Source organism: Pelophylax lessonae (assembly GCF_965119305.1).
Source record: "Pelophylax lessonae genome assembly, chromosome: 13".
Taxonomy (NCBI): domain Eukaryota; kingdom Metazoa; phylum Chordata; class Amphibia; order Anura; family Ranidae; genus Pelophylax; species Pelophylax lessonae.
The window spans coordinates 73875647-73892659 of record NC_138780.1 but is presented as its reverse complement, the minus strand read 5'-3'; the positions used below and the strand labels follow the sequence as shown (position 1 = coordinate 73892659).

Here is a 17013-nt window from a genome sequence, read left to right as displayed (position 1 = left end):
AAATTTTCCACCTCCACCGATAGGACTTTCAGACCGAAATTTACAGAAGATAAAGAAGCAGGTTCCACACAGTAATGCGACATGAAAGTATTAATGGAGGCCCAAGAGGCCGCTCTGCAGATAATGTCCAGAGCCACGTGTCATGCTGCCGCCCAGGGGGTCGAGACACCCCAAGTGGAATGTGCTGTTACTTCCTCCGGAGGAGTAAAACCCTTAGCCCTATAAGCCTGCTGGATGACCTGGACAATCCATAATGCCATGGATCTAGATTCTAGAAGAAGCACATTTTCTCCTGTTCTTGCCAGAGTAAAGGACAAACAGATGGTCAGACTTCCTAAAGGAATCCGGAACCCGAATATACTCTTTCAGCGTTTTAGCCAATGTCCGGGGCATGAGTCTCCGTAGCGCCCGGAGCCCTAAAGGTAGGTAGAGCGATTTCCTGGTTTTCGTGGAAGACCAAGGTAACTTTAGGATTTGCGCCAAGCATGGATATGAGTACCACGTGTTCTGGAAAAAAAGTAAAAAAGGACTCCTTCTAACCGAGGGCTCCGATCTCAGAAACTCTTTTGGCCGAGGTAATGGCCACAAGAAAGGCAGACTTGGCAGAGAGATCCATAATAGATGATGGGCTGTTCTCATTTGCCTCTGGCCCAGATAGTGAATCGAGGACTAGGGGAAGGTCCCACTTAGGGAATCTTGGTTTCCTCTGGGGCCTGAGTCTTGCCGCCACTCTGAAGAATTGCGGAACCAGAGGATGATCAGACCACCGAACTCCGGAGAAGGCTGATAATGCAGAGAATGAAAGTGCTAGATCCAGGCCAGACTGAAGGAAATGCAGAAAGTCCCGTACCCCTGGGTGCCTGTAAGGCCTACCCGTGGAGGAAGAAAAGTCCACAAACTAGGTCCAAATTCTTCCATAGACCTTATTCGTGCTTGACCTCCTAGAACTTATGAGGGCAGAGATGACTTCCGATGTGCAGCCTAGGGCTTACAGCCTATCCCTCTCAACCAAACCATCAGTGGCAGCCATGCTGGGCATGGGTGCAGCACTGCCCCCTGGGACAGAAGGTCCAGCCTGAGGGGAAGAGGTACCGGAGCCTGGAAGCTGAGATGCGTCAGTAAAGGAAACAAGGGCCTGTTTGGCCAGTATGTTACCTCGACGGCCATCCGCACGGAGCCTCTTTAGGAATCTGAGGATGACTGGGATTGAAGGGAAAGCGTACGCCCTGCTGAAGTTCCACTTATCCGTTAGGACATCCACTCTGCCAGCCTGCCTGCACCGCGGACCCGAGTGCAAAACTTCTTGAGCTTGAAATTGCATGGGGATGCAAACAGGTCGACCTCGGGATCGACCCTCAGAGACAGAATCCAGCTGAAGGTCTCCATGTGCAGGGACAACTCATCCGGAACCTGGACAAAAAGTCCGCCTGAATGTTTTGAGCACTGGGGACATAGACTGCCAAGATGTTGGCCAGATTCTTCTGGGCCCACGCCATGATTGGCTCTACCTCCCGAAGGAGCTGAAGGCTGTGAGTCCCACCTTGTCTCTTGATGTACGAGACCGCTGTGGTGTTGTCCATTCTAAGCAGCACGTACTTCCCCTTTTTTTAGATGGTGGAAGGCCTGGAGGGTGCAGAAGGCTGCTTGGAGTTCCAGGACCTTCAAGACTGGAGTGCAGACGTTGAGATCTCACCTGCCTTGAGCGATCTCCGACCCGCAAAGGGACCCCCAACCTGTGCTGCTGGCATCGGTCGTGATGGAGTGGCCATTTAGCAGGTTACCCCGATGCAGCTACCAGGAGAGACTGTCCCTCATGCTCGGAGTTATATGAATGAGCTGGTCGCTCCTGTCTGGGTCCCATTGCCGTAGAAAGCCCTTCTGGAAGGGGCGCATTCTCCAAAGGGTCCATTTGACCATGGGGACCGTGGAGACTATCGTGCTGATACCACTGGGGCATTGAGAGGCCTTTAGGCTTGTGGAGGACAGGGCCAAGCACATTCTTTCCCGAATCACTGGAATCTTTTCCAGGGGCAGGAAGATAGTATCTTCGACAGTGTCGAACTAGGCTCCTAAGTACCCCAGGCGCCGTGCTGGTTCCAGGTGATTCTTCTCTCGATTCAGAAGCCACCCAAACTCCCAGAGAGTGGAAATGACTTGAGTCCTGTGAAGCAACAGTTGATCCCTGTCCTGTGACAGCAGGAGAAGGTCGACGAGGTAATGATGAATGTGAATTCCTCTCGTCCAGATAATGACTACCACAGCCAGGAGAACCTTCGAGAAGACTCAGGGTTAGGTTGAAAATCCAAAGGGAAGGCAAGTGAACTGAAGATGACCCGACCCCATCGTGAAACAGGAGAAACTTGCAATACTCTTTTGCAATGGGTATATGGAAGTAGGTCTCTTTTAGGTATATGGAGACTAGCCAGTTGCCAGGCTGGACTGCTTGATGAATTGTAGATAAAGTTTCCATTTTGAACCTTTCGTACTTGACGAATTTGTTTAGATGCGTGAGATCTATTACTGGACGCCAAGAGCCATTTTTCTTCTGAACCAAAAAGAGAGGTGAATACATGCCCTGGAACTTTTTGCCCTTTGGTACAGGCACTGTGGTGCCCTGAACCACCAGCGATTCCACATAGGAAAGAAGGACATGTTTCTTTCCTTGCGACTGAGGCAGCAGACTGGGAACAAACTTGAGAGGAGGGGGGAGGGGCGGGGTCGTGAAGGACCATGCGTGGCCTAGGGAGACCGTCTTGATAGTCCAAGAGTCCGAGACTGAGGCCGTCCAGATGTGATGAAAACAGAGCAGCCATGCTCCCACCTGACATGTCTGGGCGGGCCCAATCTCAAAAAGACTTAGCGGGTTTTTGTCCACCAGACGCTGGATACTTGGTAGTCTTCTGAAAAGATGACTGACTGCCAGGGTGTCAGGAAACTAGACCACACAAAGATGCAAGTAAAATTAAGCGATTTATTTATGCAACAATAATAATCGCACAGCAAGAGAGAGGAGCAAAATCAAGAACAGCCGAGGTCAAGTTCGGAAGCGGGTAGGCATCCAAGCTGGGATAGAGTCCAGAAGTGAGTAGCCTGCCAAAGCCAGGTCGTCGTCTGATGTGGGGTCGTCTGCTGATGCGGAATCCAGAGCAAGGAAGGTCTTAAGCCAAGTCATGCACGGAGAAACCACAGAGACCAGAGGACTGCCAGCAGTGATGCACCTTGGAGCACAAACGCAAGGGCAAGGTCTGAAAGCCATCAGGTGATATATATAGTCAGGTGTGCAACATCATCTCTAAACAATGCCCAGGAAGCAGACAAGTGATGATGCAATCAGAGTTTATAAGAGACAGCAGTCTGCACATGTCCAAGGTGGCTGCCAACAGGAAGGCATAGTAAGACGTTGACACTGACCCCTCTTTTAATTCCTTCTGAAATCTCTGCCTGGTCTATAAAAAGAGCATCCCTAGAACATTCCATGCTTTGGCTCCTTAACTGAGGACTCTTCTGGCCAAATAGGCGTCTGTCCTGGGGCAGGAAACCCAACTTCTCGCCCGTGGCCCGTGTTGTCAAGCTTATTACCAAACAGCGAGGACTCTTCAAAAGGGATCCTGCACCAGGCCTACTTAGAGGCTGAATCGGCCAACCAAGGACATAACCACAATGCCTGCTTGGCCGTCACCAACGAGAGCATAGACCGTGTCAGCAGGCGGATAATGTCTATAGCGGCCTCCCCCAAGAAGACCGACGCCAATTTCAGTTCTTGAATGGATGAACCACTGGCTACGTCTTCGAAGATGTCCCTTAGGACAGTATCAATGTTATCTGACCAAATCTCCATCGCTTTGGACATGGCTGCCGAAGCTAGGGTGGGCTTACAAGCCATACCGGCCGTCACATAAATTTGTTTGACATCCAAGTCGATTCTCCTATCCAAACTGTCTTTAAAGGACACAGCATCTTAGAGAGGCAGGGTGGCATATTTAGCCAGACGCATTACTGCTGCGTCAACTAGCGGAGCGGTATCTAAGTGCTTCACATCTTCCTCCTTGAAGGGATAGAGCCTCATAGCCTTACTTGCCAGGGAGGTTCACTTGTCCACTTTCCCTCATTCCTCCGAGATGACATACATTAACCCCTTAGTGATGGAGGGTAAAAGAAATGTTAATGCCTGAACACAATTTTGCAATATTGACATGTGTTAGTAAAACCCTACATATCATCACAACTACTTTGTGTATTCAGGTGGATTATACCTTGTTTTTTTCAAGACAACTTGGACTTTCTTTTGGTGGTAAATAGTAATAGATTTCTTCTGATTAGTTTTTTTTTCATTAACAAAGCAATACTGGCCGAAAAAAAGTAAAAAATAAATAATATTTTTTTAAAAATGCAGCCTAAAATAAATTCTCCTGCTCCTAACGATCACAGCAATACCACATATTTATATGTTAGTTATTGTTTGTATCTGTAGTACAGCTCAGAAACAACAGTGCGCATTTTGCTTTTTTTTTTTTTTTTTATTCTACCTAAAACCCACTGAAAAAAATCCTGCCCAAACTATACTGAATATGACCCTTGATCCTTACTTACAATGATTATAAAGTCTTGTTTTTTTTTTTTCAATACAAATAACAAACATATTATACTTACCTCCTCTGTGCAGTTGGTTTTGCACAGAGCAGCCCAGATCCTCTTCTTCTCAGGTCCCTGTTAGGCTCTCCTGGCCCCTCCCTCCCTTTTAGTGCCCCCACACCAAGCAGCCTGTTATGGGGGCACCCGAGCAGAGCCACAGCTCCTTGTATCCATTCAGACATGGAGCTGTGTTCGGCCCTGACCCCTCTCTCTCCTCATTGGCTAACAGACTTTGATTGAAAGTAGTGGGAGCCAATGGTGCCGCTGCTGTGTCTTAGCCAATGAGGAGGGGAGTCCCACATGGCTGAGACAGTTGTGGACATTGCTGGATTGAGAGGGGTTTCAGGTTTGCTTTTTGGGGGGGGGGGGGGGGCTAAGGGGGCTGCTGCACAAGGAAAGCTTTTTATCTTATTGCATAGAATGCATTAATTTAAAAAGCCCTTTGACTTTACAACCCCTTTAATCCAAACACTATACCTAGCAATTACCTAGATCTAACCTTGACCTAGCTATTTTTTCTTTATTTTTTTTATTATTATTTTTTCTATACACCTTTGTTTATTTAAATATTTCTCCCTGCAAGGAGAGGAAGGTACAATGTATTATATCATTTTATTCTGTATGTATACAATGTATCTTCTTCTCTATTCAGAAAAAAAAACATAGGGGTGGGCTGCACAGTGAATGATCGCTGTGAAAGCCAATCAGAGGCTACCACAGTGATCAGGTGACCGTTAGGCGATGGTTAGTATGTGGTGAGAGCCCGGTCTCTATGCTTAGAGTGAGCTGTGTGGCACGCTCCCAGCACAAAGACAGATACACATACTGTATATGCTGCAACTCCACGGATAAAGGCCCACTTTCATGAGGGAGCATATATGTGTACTGTTGGCGGGAAGGGGTTAAGATAAAAAAACTTTCAGACTTTAAAACCCCTTTAAGGTATATGTGAGGATACGGTAGTCTGTAGGGTTCAGTATTTAGTTATCCCACCCTTTGCAGCTATAACAGCTTCAACTCTTCTGGGAAGGCTGTCCACAAGGTTTAGGAGTGTGTCTATGAGAACGTTCGACCATTCTTCCAGAAGTGATTTTGTATGGTCAGGCACTGATGTTGGACAAGAAGGTCTGGCTCGCAGTCTCCGCTCAAATTCATCCCAAAGGTGTTTTGTCGGGTTGAGGTCAGTCAAGTTCCTCCACCTCAAACTCGCTGATCCATGTCTTTATGGACCCTACTTTGTGCACTGGTGCGCAGTCTTGTTGGAGCAGGAAGGGGCCATCCACAAACTGTTCCCACAAAGTTGGGAGCATGAAATTGTTCAAAATGTCTTGGTATGCTGATGCCTTAAGATTTCCCTTCACTGGAACGATGGGGCCAAACCCCACCCCTGAAAAATAACCCCACACCATAATCCCCCCTCCACCAAATGAGTTGGACCAGTGCACAAAGCAAGGTCCATAAAGAAATGTATGAGCGAGTTTGGGGTGGAGGAACCTGACTGGCATGCAACACGATGGAAAACCTTTGGGGTAAATTAGAGGGACCTTCTTGTCCTACATCAGTGCCTGACCTCACAAACGCTCTTCTGGAAGAATGGCCAAATATTTCGATAGACACACTCCTAAACCTTGTGGACAGCCTTCCCAGAAGAGTTGAAGCTGTTATAGCTGCAAATGGTGGGCCAACTCAATATTGAACCCTGCAGACTAATGGGCCATACACACTATACAATTGTCTTTAGATTTTTTCCTTTAGATTTACCAAAACCATATAATATGAGGTCAAATCTAAAAACGTTCAATTTGTATGCAATCAGGCAGGCCCTTGCACTACTAAAGCCCCGTACACACGATCAGATTATTGAATGATCTGTCGTCTGTTTTTTGTGGCATGCTAGTCTGATGTGGAAAGTGAAGAGGTTATTTTCATACGAATTTTCCCGTACGACAGAATTCTACTTCAGAAGTGATGTCATGTGTTGGATTGTTTTGTATGTGTTCTTTCGTTTCTGAGCATGCCTAGTCTTGCTCTTAAGATTTTTTTCAGATGAAAACTGTACTAATTAAGCGAAAATCGGACGTTGTGTTGACGTACGATAAAAATTTTATAGCCTGCACATCCAGTTTTTGTCGTCCGAAAATCCATAATCGGCTGTCGAAAGCACCATACTAACAATCCGAAAATCGGCAGATCGTTTGTTGGACGAAATTTTACTTCCGATTTTCGTATCGTGTGTTCGGGCCTATAGTTGAAGGTAAATTTTAGGAAATCTAACAACAAAAGTTGTATAGTGTGTTTTCATCTTAAAGCCTCGTACACACGATCAGATTATCGGACGATCTTTCATCCGTTTTTTGTTGCATGATAGTCTCATATGGAAAGTGAAGAGGTTACTTTCATATGAAAATTCTAGTATGACAGAATTCAACTTCAGAAGTGATGTCATGTGTGGAATTCTTTTGTATGTGTTCTTTTATTTCTGAGCATGCCTAGTCTTGCTCTTACGATTTTTTTCGGACGAAAACTGTACTAATTAAATGAAAATCGGACGTTGTGTTGACGTACGATAAACATTTTACAGCCTGCACATCCAGTTTTTGTCATCCGATAATGTGTAATCGGCTGTCGAAAACACTATACTAACAATCATAAAATTGGCAGATCGTTCGTCGGACGAAATTTTACTTCCGATTTTCGTATCATGTGTACGGGCCTTAAGACTGGGATGCCATTAACCACTTGCCCGCTGCTCACTGTGCTGCTACTGCGGCACAGTGGCTCGTTATCGTCTGGCGACGTAGACCTACGACACTAGACATTCCCCTCTCTCTGCGGCGCGTGCGCCGCCGGAGGCTCGCTCCCGCTGTATTCAGTCACAGCGGGAGTCGGGCCAGGGGAGGAGCAGTGGTGATCACCGCTGCTCTTCCCCGATCGTCGGGGATCGAGTGTGGAGATCCGCCTGCTTCTGTAAACAAAGCGGGCGGATCTCCTAAGTGACAGGCAGGGTAAGATTGCAGGGTTCAGCATAGCTAAACCTGCGATCTGTCCTTGTGTCACACAATCCCCTCCCCCCACACATGTCAGTAAGCACCAGGCATACCTAAACCCCTTGATCACCAATAAAAGTTAACCCCTTCCAGTGTCATTTTTACAGTAACAGTGCATATTTATAGCACTGATTACTGTAGTAATGTCACTGGTAACCCCAAAAGTGTCAAAAATGTCAGTCAAGGGTCCGATCTGTGCGCCGCAATGTCGCAGTCCCGCAAAAGAAATTGCAGATCGCCGCCATTACTAGTTAAAAAAAAAACAATAAAAGTGACATAAATTTCCCGTAGTTAGTAGCTGCGATAACTTTTGTGCAAACCAATCAAAATACGCTTATTGCGATTTTTTTTTTTACCAAACATATGTAGCAGAAAACAAATTGGCTTAAAATGTTAAAAAATTTTGATTTTTACATTTTTTTTGGGGGGAATTTCATATAAAAAAATGTGAAAAATATTATTTTTTTCAAAATTGTTGCTCTTTTTTTGTTTATAGCGCAAAAAGTAAAAATCGCACAGGTAATCTAATACCACCAAAAGAAAGCTCTATTTGTGTGGGGGAAAAAAAGGACATCAATTTAATTTGGGTACAGCGTCGCACGACTGCGCAATTGTCCGTTAAAGTAACGCAGTGCCGAATCGCAAAATATGGCCTGGTCAGGAATGGGGTAAAACCTTCCGTGCTTAAAGCGGTTAAAAATACGCTCATTGAGAATTTTTTTGTCAAAGACATGTAGCTAAACACATTTTGGCCTAAATATATGACAAAAATTGAATATATTCGATATTTTTTAACTGTCAAAGTAGAAAAATATTGTTATTTTTTCAAAATTGTCGCATTTTTTTATTAATATCGCAAAAAATAAAAATCGCACAGGTGATCAAATACCACCAAAAGAAAGCTCTGTTTGTGGGGAAAATAAAGACGTAAATTTCGTTTGGGTACGGCGTTGCATGACCGCGCAATTGTCAGTTAAAGTCGCACAGTGCCGAATCGCAAAAAGTGGCCTGGACGTAAGACAGCAAAATCCTCCGGTGGTAAAGTGGTTAAAGCTCATGTTCGTGTAAAGGCAGGCGTCCCAATACTTTGGTAATATAGTATATTTCTAATTAAACCAAAGTAACTTGTTAGGTTACATTCACATCTGTGCATTTCAGTGTGTGATCCTGCAATGTGCAAAAAACTTGCTGCGCTTGCATTGTCAATAAACGCGCATGGCACCCCAAACACGCGCTTTGTGTTACAGGAAATGTGTAACAAACTCACAAAGCTCTGCACCCACAGAAAGGTTCAGGAGCGTGCCGTGTGTGGCACCATTGCCATGCATTCCAGTCAACGGATTGCCCTGTGCTGGCACATGAAAGGGCACCAGAAAAAACACAAAGAAATGCCCATTAGCACCATGCACAGATGTGCATAGGACTTCTAGTGCTGCTAATGGTCATGAATGGTGAGCAGGCTCCTGATTCCAATGCATTCACATTGGAAATAACATTATTCTATTCCAGACAGATCTCATACTCTTTATTGTACAGCACTAACATTTCATAAAATATCATCCCTCATTCTATAATAATGAACACAGAAAATAGTAAGCCCAACTAAAGAAAGCGAGGCCTGCCATTCTCATAGGTATGACAAATAAACTACATTTCCCGGAATGCTTTGCTCTTCACTACGGGGTCACGTGAGATGAAATAACGCGTAAACGGGAGGCGTTTTCACGTGACAGTGTACACTGCTGACCAATCAGAAGACAGGCGTGTGATTTGAATGTACGGAGCGCAGTGTGTGCTGTGACAGATAGAACGGGAGGAGGTGAGTGCGGGATTTTCCGTACACCGCAGATAACGGCGCTTTATGGCGGAGACACCGGGCTGTGCAGTGCTGTTCCTGTGTACCGGGGTACAGAGGCTGACTGCGGGAGGGGGACTGGCTCCGGTGCTGGGGGCTCAGGCCTGGTATAGAGACAGGAAACACACACTAGGGGGAGTGTACTAAATCTGGAGCAGCTGTACATAGTGACCAATCAGCGTTTATCTTCAGCACGTTCAGTTAGGCTTTGAAAATGAAAGCTGGAAGCGGATTGGTTGCCATGCACAGCTTCTCCGGTCTTAGTAAATCCTCCATTATAATGGTATTGGATGAAAGCTTTGTAATGGGGAGACTCTTCTACCAACGTCCTGTAATGTCTGCATCCTATACCAGAGCACAGTACAAAACATTCATGGAATAGTGAAATCCTGCAGCTCCAGAGACAAGACATTGGGGTGTGGGATTGGAATTAAAGCAGATGATTTTATTCTCCTTTATGATGGAGGACTGTCTCTTAACTTGCAGCCCACAATATTACTAAGGCCCCTTTCACACAGGCGGACCGTTCAGATCCGCCTGGCAGTTTTGTAGGCGGATCTGAACGGATGCCCCATGCATCTCTCTGGGGCAGCGGATGTCAGCAGAGACGTCCAATCCGATCCGTCAAATCCGGACAGATGGAAACCCTATTCTCCATCTGTCTGGCGGATCGGATTGGATGAGAATGGACAGGTGGTCTGTTCCCATCCGATTCCCCCATAGAGGACAGCGGGGACCTGACAGCTCTGTCTCCGCACACAGCGCGGATAATAATGCAATGATTCCCCTAAATAATGGGGAATCATTGCAACCCCCAAAAAATGGGTTGCATACATCTTGTGGACACCTTGTAGTGTAGTGACATTCTCTCCAATCATGCAGTGAAATGCGACTATCACAGGAAGGCCAGAGATGTCACTTTGGGCTGTGATGGACATTCTGGCTTTGCCTTTTTTTTGCGGTGTGACAATATGGGGGTGCCCCATAGGGAAGTGACAATATGGCGGTGCCCCATAGGGAAGTGACAATATGGGGGTGCCCCATAGGGAAGTGACAATATGGGGGTGCCCCATAGGGAAGTGACAATATGGGGGTGCCCTATAGGGAAGTGACAATATGGGGGTGCCCCATAGGGAAGTGACAATATGGGGGTGCCCCATAGGGAAGTGACAATATGGGGGTGCCCCATAGGGAAGTGACAATATAGGGGTGCCCCATAGGGAAGTGACAATATGGGGGTGCCCCATAGGGAAGTGACAATATGGGGGTGCCCCATAGGGAAGTGACAATATGGCGGTGCCCCATAGGGAAGTGACAATATGGCGGTGCCCCATAGGGAAGTGACAATATAGGGGTGCCCCATAGGGAAGTGACAATATGGGGGTGCCCCATAGGGAAGTAACAATATGGGGGTGCCCCATAGGGAAGTGACAATATGGGGGTGCCCCATAGGGAAGTGACAATATGGGGGTGCCCCATAGGGAAGTGACAATATGGCGGTGCCCCATAGGGAAGTGACAATATGGCGGTGCCCCATAGGGAAGTGACAATATGGCGGTGCCCCATAGGGAAGTGACAATATGGGGGTGCCCCATAGGGAAGTGACAATATGGGGGTGCCCCATAGGGAAGTGACAATATGGCGGTGCCCCATAGGGAAGTGACTACAGAAGTGTGAATGGAGGCCAGGACAAAAAGACAAAAAAACCAAATTATAAAATATGTTCTGTCCACTTTGTTTTTGCTTTAGATTGGATCTTCAGAAGTTCTTTTGTCTTCTAAAATTTTAAGCCATGCCCTTAATAGCCCTTTTGGATTTGACATGTTCACTTTTTAGGATGACGTATCAGGGAGCAGCGCACACAGAAACCTGTAGTCCTGCAAGCAGGTCAGAAGAAGAAGAGTTGCATTGGTGTTGCTTACTGCAGGGATTATCCCAAACCTGAATGTTTTAAAGACCTTGGTGGAGCTCTGTGTTGGTCATATTGGCAGTCTGCATACAGCATGTTTTAAAGCGATTCTAAACAAAAAACAAACAAACCTTGTAAGGCTGTTGTATAATGTGCTAGTATGCATCACATACTAGCACATTATGGAATACTAACCTTAGAACGAAGCCCTCCCGCGGCGCACTGTCACCGTTGAGGGTGCTGATATCTTTGCATCTGACACAAGATCAGGTAAAGCCTGATCTTATTTTCGTATACAATGCAAACTGTACACAGGAATATAATTACCATAGCTGAGGAACAGCCAACATAAACATACACAGTATGTTAAACAACTAGCCATCTAGACGAGCCTAAGTGACTCAGTGCCCACCCAGATCGTTCGGCACCAAGCCCACAACCCAGAATACACAAAGTACATTACACATTATTATAAGCATAAACATTCCACAAAGGTTCAATAACAAAGTAAAGTGGACACAATATTAATCACATCGCCAAGACATGAGCAGGTAAACTATAGGTGGCTCGAGTGACAATGGGAATTTACTTCCTAGGAGGCACGTAACACCTTAACCACTTCCGCACTGCTCACTAGAGCTCTACTGCGGCAAAGTGGCTCGATAACGTCTGGCGACGTAGACCTACGTCGCCAGACATCCCCCTCTCTCGCACCGCCGGAGGCTCGCTCCCGCTGTATTCAGTCACAGCGGGAGTCGGGCCAGGGGAGGAGCAGTGGCGATCGCCGCTGCTCTTCCCCGATCGTCGGGGGAATCGAGTGTGGAGATCCGCCTGCTTGTGTAAACAAAGCGGGCAGATCTCCTAAGTGACAGGCAGGGTCAGATTGCAGGGTTCAGCGTAGCTGAACCTACGATCTGTCCCTGTGTCACACAATCCCCTCCCCCCACACAAATCAGTAAGCACCAGGCATACATTAACCCCTCCCTCTCCAATAAAATTAACCCCTTCCCTGCCAGTGTCATTTTTACAGTAACAGTGCATATTTATAGCACTGATTACTGTAGAAAAGTCACTGGTACCCCCAAAAGTGTCAAAAATGTCAGTCAAGGGTCCGATCTGTCCGCCGCAATGTCGCAGTCCCGTAAAAAAGATTGAAGATCGCCGCCATTACGCGTTAAAAAAAAAACCACCAATAACGTCAAATCTTTCCCTTAGTTAGTAAACGCAATAACTTTTGCGCAAACCAATCAAAATACGCTTATTGTGATTTTTTTTTTTTTTTTTTTTTTTTACCAAAAATATGTAGCAGAAAACAAATTGGCCTAAAATGATAAATTTTGATTTTTAAATTTTTTTTGGGGGGGAATTTCATATAAAAAAATGTGAAAAAATATTGTTATTTTTTCAAAATTTGACGCTGTTTTTTTGTTTATATCGCATAAAGTAAAAATCGCACAGGTGATCAAATACCACCAAAAGAAAGCTCTGTTTGTGGGAAAAAAAGGACGTAAATTTCGTTTGGGTACGGCGTTGCATGACTGTGCAATTGTCAGTTAGTCGCACAGCGCCGAATTGCAAAAAGTGGCCTGGACGTAAGACAGCAGAATCCTCCGGTGGTAAAGTGGTTAAAGACAAACCATAACACCAGTATCAGGTTGGCTTGAGCTGATTATATTAACATCTGCTCTGATACTCACAGTCTAAAGCAGTCATTGCTGGTTTGGGTACAACGGACCCAAAATTGTATCCCCGTCCTAGATTCCCAGAGTTTGTGTGTTTCAGAGAGACCAGCCCACTCCAAGGGTGCCCCAGCCACACAACTCCCAAGAATACAGCCCCTCAAAAGCCAGGGGCCCATAGTCAGTAGGCAAGATACTACCCTGCAGCCCCTCCAAAAGCCCTGTCCTGGTTGGGTCTGTCACACTTATCCTTGACAACTACTTTTTAATTTTTACAAAGATGATTAAAAAAAAGATCTTTCATCTGACCTTAACCATCTATCTACACTGTGTATCATTTTTCATCCTATAGGTGGTTCACCATGGCAGAAGCTGGGGATGAATGGGAGCTGTCCAAAGAAAATGTTCAGCCTCTTCGACAAGGGAGAGCTATGTCTACTCTTCAAGAAGTACTTTCCCAGCAAGAAAGCTCTAACCATAATCCCATTCAGCAACAGAAACAGTGAGTGTTATTATACTGTCCCTAGCTTGATATATAATGGGGTTGATTTACTAAAAGCAAATAGTCTGTGCACACAAGTGCAATTGCACTAGATCTGTGGGGAAGTTCTTAAATGAGGGAACGCTCTTCTGATTTCTATCATCTAAACATGGTGGACCAAGAAAAAAATGCTGTTTTTTTTTTCTTTCTCAGCATGTTCCCCTCAGATCTAGAGCAACTGCACTTGCAGTGCGCAGACAATTTGCCTTTAGTAAATCAACCCCAATATCTTCAAATAAAACTTGATGATTTTTTTTTATATAGTTCTGTATCATCAAACAATGAACATTTTTAAAAGTGTATTTTTCCATCATCTAACCTGCGCTTCTATTACTGCACTTTACTCGACAAACCATATCAAATAAAAGGAAGATGCATCAAATAAAATTCCTGTAACATATAAGTAGCAAAAGGGAGCTGTCGATGTCACTGTTGATTCCTCAAGAAAACTATATAAGAAGGAGAGAGGGAGGACCACATTGATATGGCCATAGGGCCGATGTCCTCTTTCCCAACTATGGTGAAATGGAAGAGATCCGGTACCACTAACCATTAAATATGCCCCTTAAACGGGGGTTGGGCGCTCATGTGTTGTTAGGCTTGCAGTTGTGCCATATTCTTTGATTTTCGGATGATGGATTGAACAGCGCTCCGTGAGATGTTCAAAGCTTGGGATATTTTTTTATAACCTAACCCTGCTTTAAACTTTTCCATAATGTTATCCCTGACCTGTCTGGTTTGTTCCCTGGCCTTCATGATGCTGTTCACTATGGTTCTCTAACAAACCTTTGAGGGCTTCACAGAACAGCTGTATTTACACTTACAGTGGGGATCGAAAGTTTGGGCACCCCAGGTAAAAATTTTGTATTAATGTGCATAAAGAAGCCAAGGAAAGATGGAAAAATATCCAAAAGGCATCAAATTACAGATTAGACATTCTTATAATATGTCAACAAAAGTTCGATTTTATTTCCATCATTTACACTTTCAAAATAACAGAAAAAAAAAATGGCGTCTGCAAAAGTTTGGGCACCCAGCTTTTGCAGATGCCATTTTTTTGTTCTCTGTCATTTTCTGTCTGGTATCTATTATTGCCCTGGTGTCGCAAATTCTGACTGAGTGGGCTAAACTTTTATGGCCGGACCTGGAGGGGAAACTACTCCCCCCCCCCCCCCCCCCTTCCTTTGCGGAGCTGGTGGATCAGTTGGTCCAGGGGCTACAGTTCCTCTGTGATGCATCTTTGGTTGCGGCTCCATTGATTCTAGGCTGCCTGTATCAGCAGATGTCCTTCGGCGTATTATCTGGCTAAAATGCTGGTCTACGGACCAGACTTCTAAGAAGGCCTTTTCTGATCTCCCCCTTGTAGGGGATCGCCTGTTTGGAGCCTCCTTGTATGATAGCATTTGGGGTCTCACAAGGGGGAAGAGTACTCTTCTTCCGCAGGCTACCATGGGCAAGGAGCCCCGTCGTAGACGTGGGCCATTCTTCTCTGCTCATAAGAGGCTTTTTCATCCCTCAGGATCTCAATCAAGGGATCAAACCCCTTCAGGGCCTCCCCAGGAGGTTCCAAGAGGACCTGGTCTGGTAAGCCACGAGCAGGCTTTTCCAGACCTGCAGGCAAGGCTTACTCTGCATGAAGGGGCGCCCTCACCTGTATTTGCGGTCGGGGGACGTCTTTGCTGGCTCCGGATCCGTGGACCTCCCTGGTACAGTACAAGTGGGGTCCACAAAGTCACTCGGTACAAGATCGAGTTTTGGTCTTATTCTCCGGAAAGGTTCTTCCCTTCGAATCTGCACTTGTCCCCAGATCGCTTACAGGCTCTCTTTGGGGCAGTGCAAGCCTTTTTACTTCAAGGGGTGATTGCTCCGGTTCCAACCTCGGAATGTTTTCAGGGGTTTTACTCAAACCTCTTTACAGTTCCCGGGAAGGAAGGCAAGGTATGTCCCAATTCTGGTCCTCAAGGCGCTAAACTGCTTTGGACAGACTTTGCGAATGGAGTCCATGTGCACAGTAGTGGCATCCCTACACCAGGGGGATTTTCTCGCTTCTATTGACATCAAGAACACTTACATTCACATTCCAATATGTGCCGGTCACCAGCGCTTCCTTCGCTTTGCTGTGGGCGAGGAGCATTATCAGTTTGTGGCGTTACCCTTTGGTCTCACCTCCGCTCCTCGGTTCTTTACAAAAGTGTTGGCCCCTGAGCTTGCATTGTTGCATCAGCAGGGGATCACGTTACTGGGGTACTTGGACGAGTGGACGGTTTTCTTCTGGAGCGGAGCCTCCGACTGCTCTGAGACAACTTGGAGATTACTCTGTGAACACTGAGGGAGTTTCATTTGGATTTTGAACCTTCATAAGTCTGCTCTGGTTCCATCCACAAAACTGGACTATCTGGGTCTGACTCTGGACTCAGCCTCAGCCAGTGTTTCTTCCTCTGGAAAAATTCCAGACATTGCAGGAGGCAATTCAGCTTCTGTTGTCCAGCAGACAGTCATCCCTCCAAGCTTGCGTGTGGGTGCTGGGCCTGATGGGGTCTACCTTCGACGGGGTTCCATTTGCACAATTTCACACGAGATTTCTGGAAAAAGAGATTCTGGTGAAATGGGACAAGAATCCAGTCTCTAGAGGTGGCTTTGTTCTCCAGCACTTGGACAGGGAAAATCCTTTCTCCCACTGTATGGGACGGTTTATCATTATGGAGGCCAGCCTGTCCGTGTGGGGAGGCATCCTCGGCACAGTTCGTGCTCAGGGGGTCTGCACTCCAGACTGCCATTTTAATGTACTGGAACGCGGAGTGATCAGACTTTATCTGGATCATTGGATAACTTGTCTTCAGAAGTGCCCTGGCAGCTCGGGAAGCAGCCAGCATTCTAAGGTGGGCAGACAGATTTGTTACAGCTCTCTCTCCTGTACACATTCCAAGGGAGGTACAGAGGTTTGTGGCACGGTCTCTGGATCCTCTGGCCGATGCCACAGACGCATTCTAGTGGCTCCAGACTGGCCTAGCCAGTCTTGGTACGCTGATCTGGTACGGCTGGTCGCCGATGCTCCTTAGAGACTTCCTTTCATGGAAGGTCTGCTGTCCTAGGGCCTATCTTCCATCCTGCTTTACAGTCGCTTGCTTTAACGGCTTGGCTGTTAAAAGCCAGGTACTGAAGGATAGAGGATGTCTGAATTGCTGATTCCTAAGCTGTTAAAGGCTAGAAAATCTACCTCTAGGAAAATCTACCATTGCACTTGGAAGACGTACATTGAGTGGTGTAAGCCTCTTGGGGTTCCCCCTTTTCCTCCTACGAGGGGTTGAGCAGCGCCTGGCCCTAGGTACCATTTAAGGGCCAGGTTTCGG

The 17013-nt window shown here is 46.2% G+C and overlaps 1 protein-coding gene across 1 annotated transcript in view; it reads left to right on the top strand.

Moving 5' to 3' along the window:
* The first annotated feature begins 9410 nt into the window (after positions 1-9410).
* Positions 9411-17013, top strand: part of BUB1B (BUB1 mitotic checkpoint serine/threonine kinase B) — a 138833-nt gene continuing 131230 nt past the window's right edge. The window contains exons 1-2 of the mRNA XM_082275302.1: positions 9411-9498; positions 13475-13624. Coding sequence (XP_082131428.1) covers positions 13485-13624 — 140 coding nt within the window. The 5' untranslated portion in view covers positions 9411-9498; positions 13475-13484. The remainder of the gene's footprint in view (positions 9499-13474; positions 13625-17013) is intronic.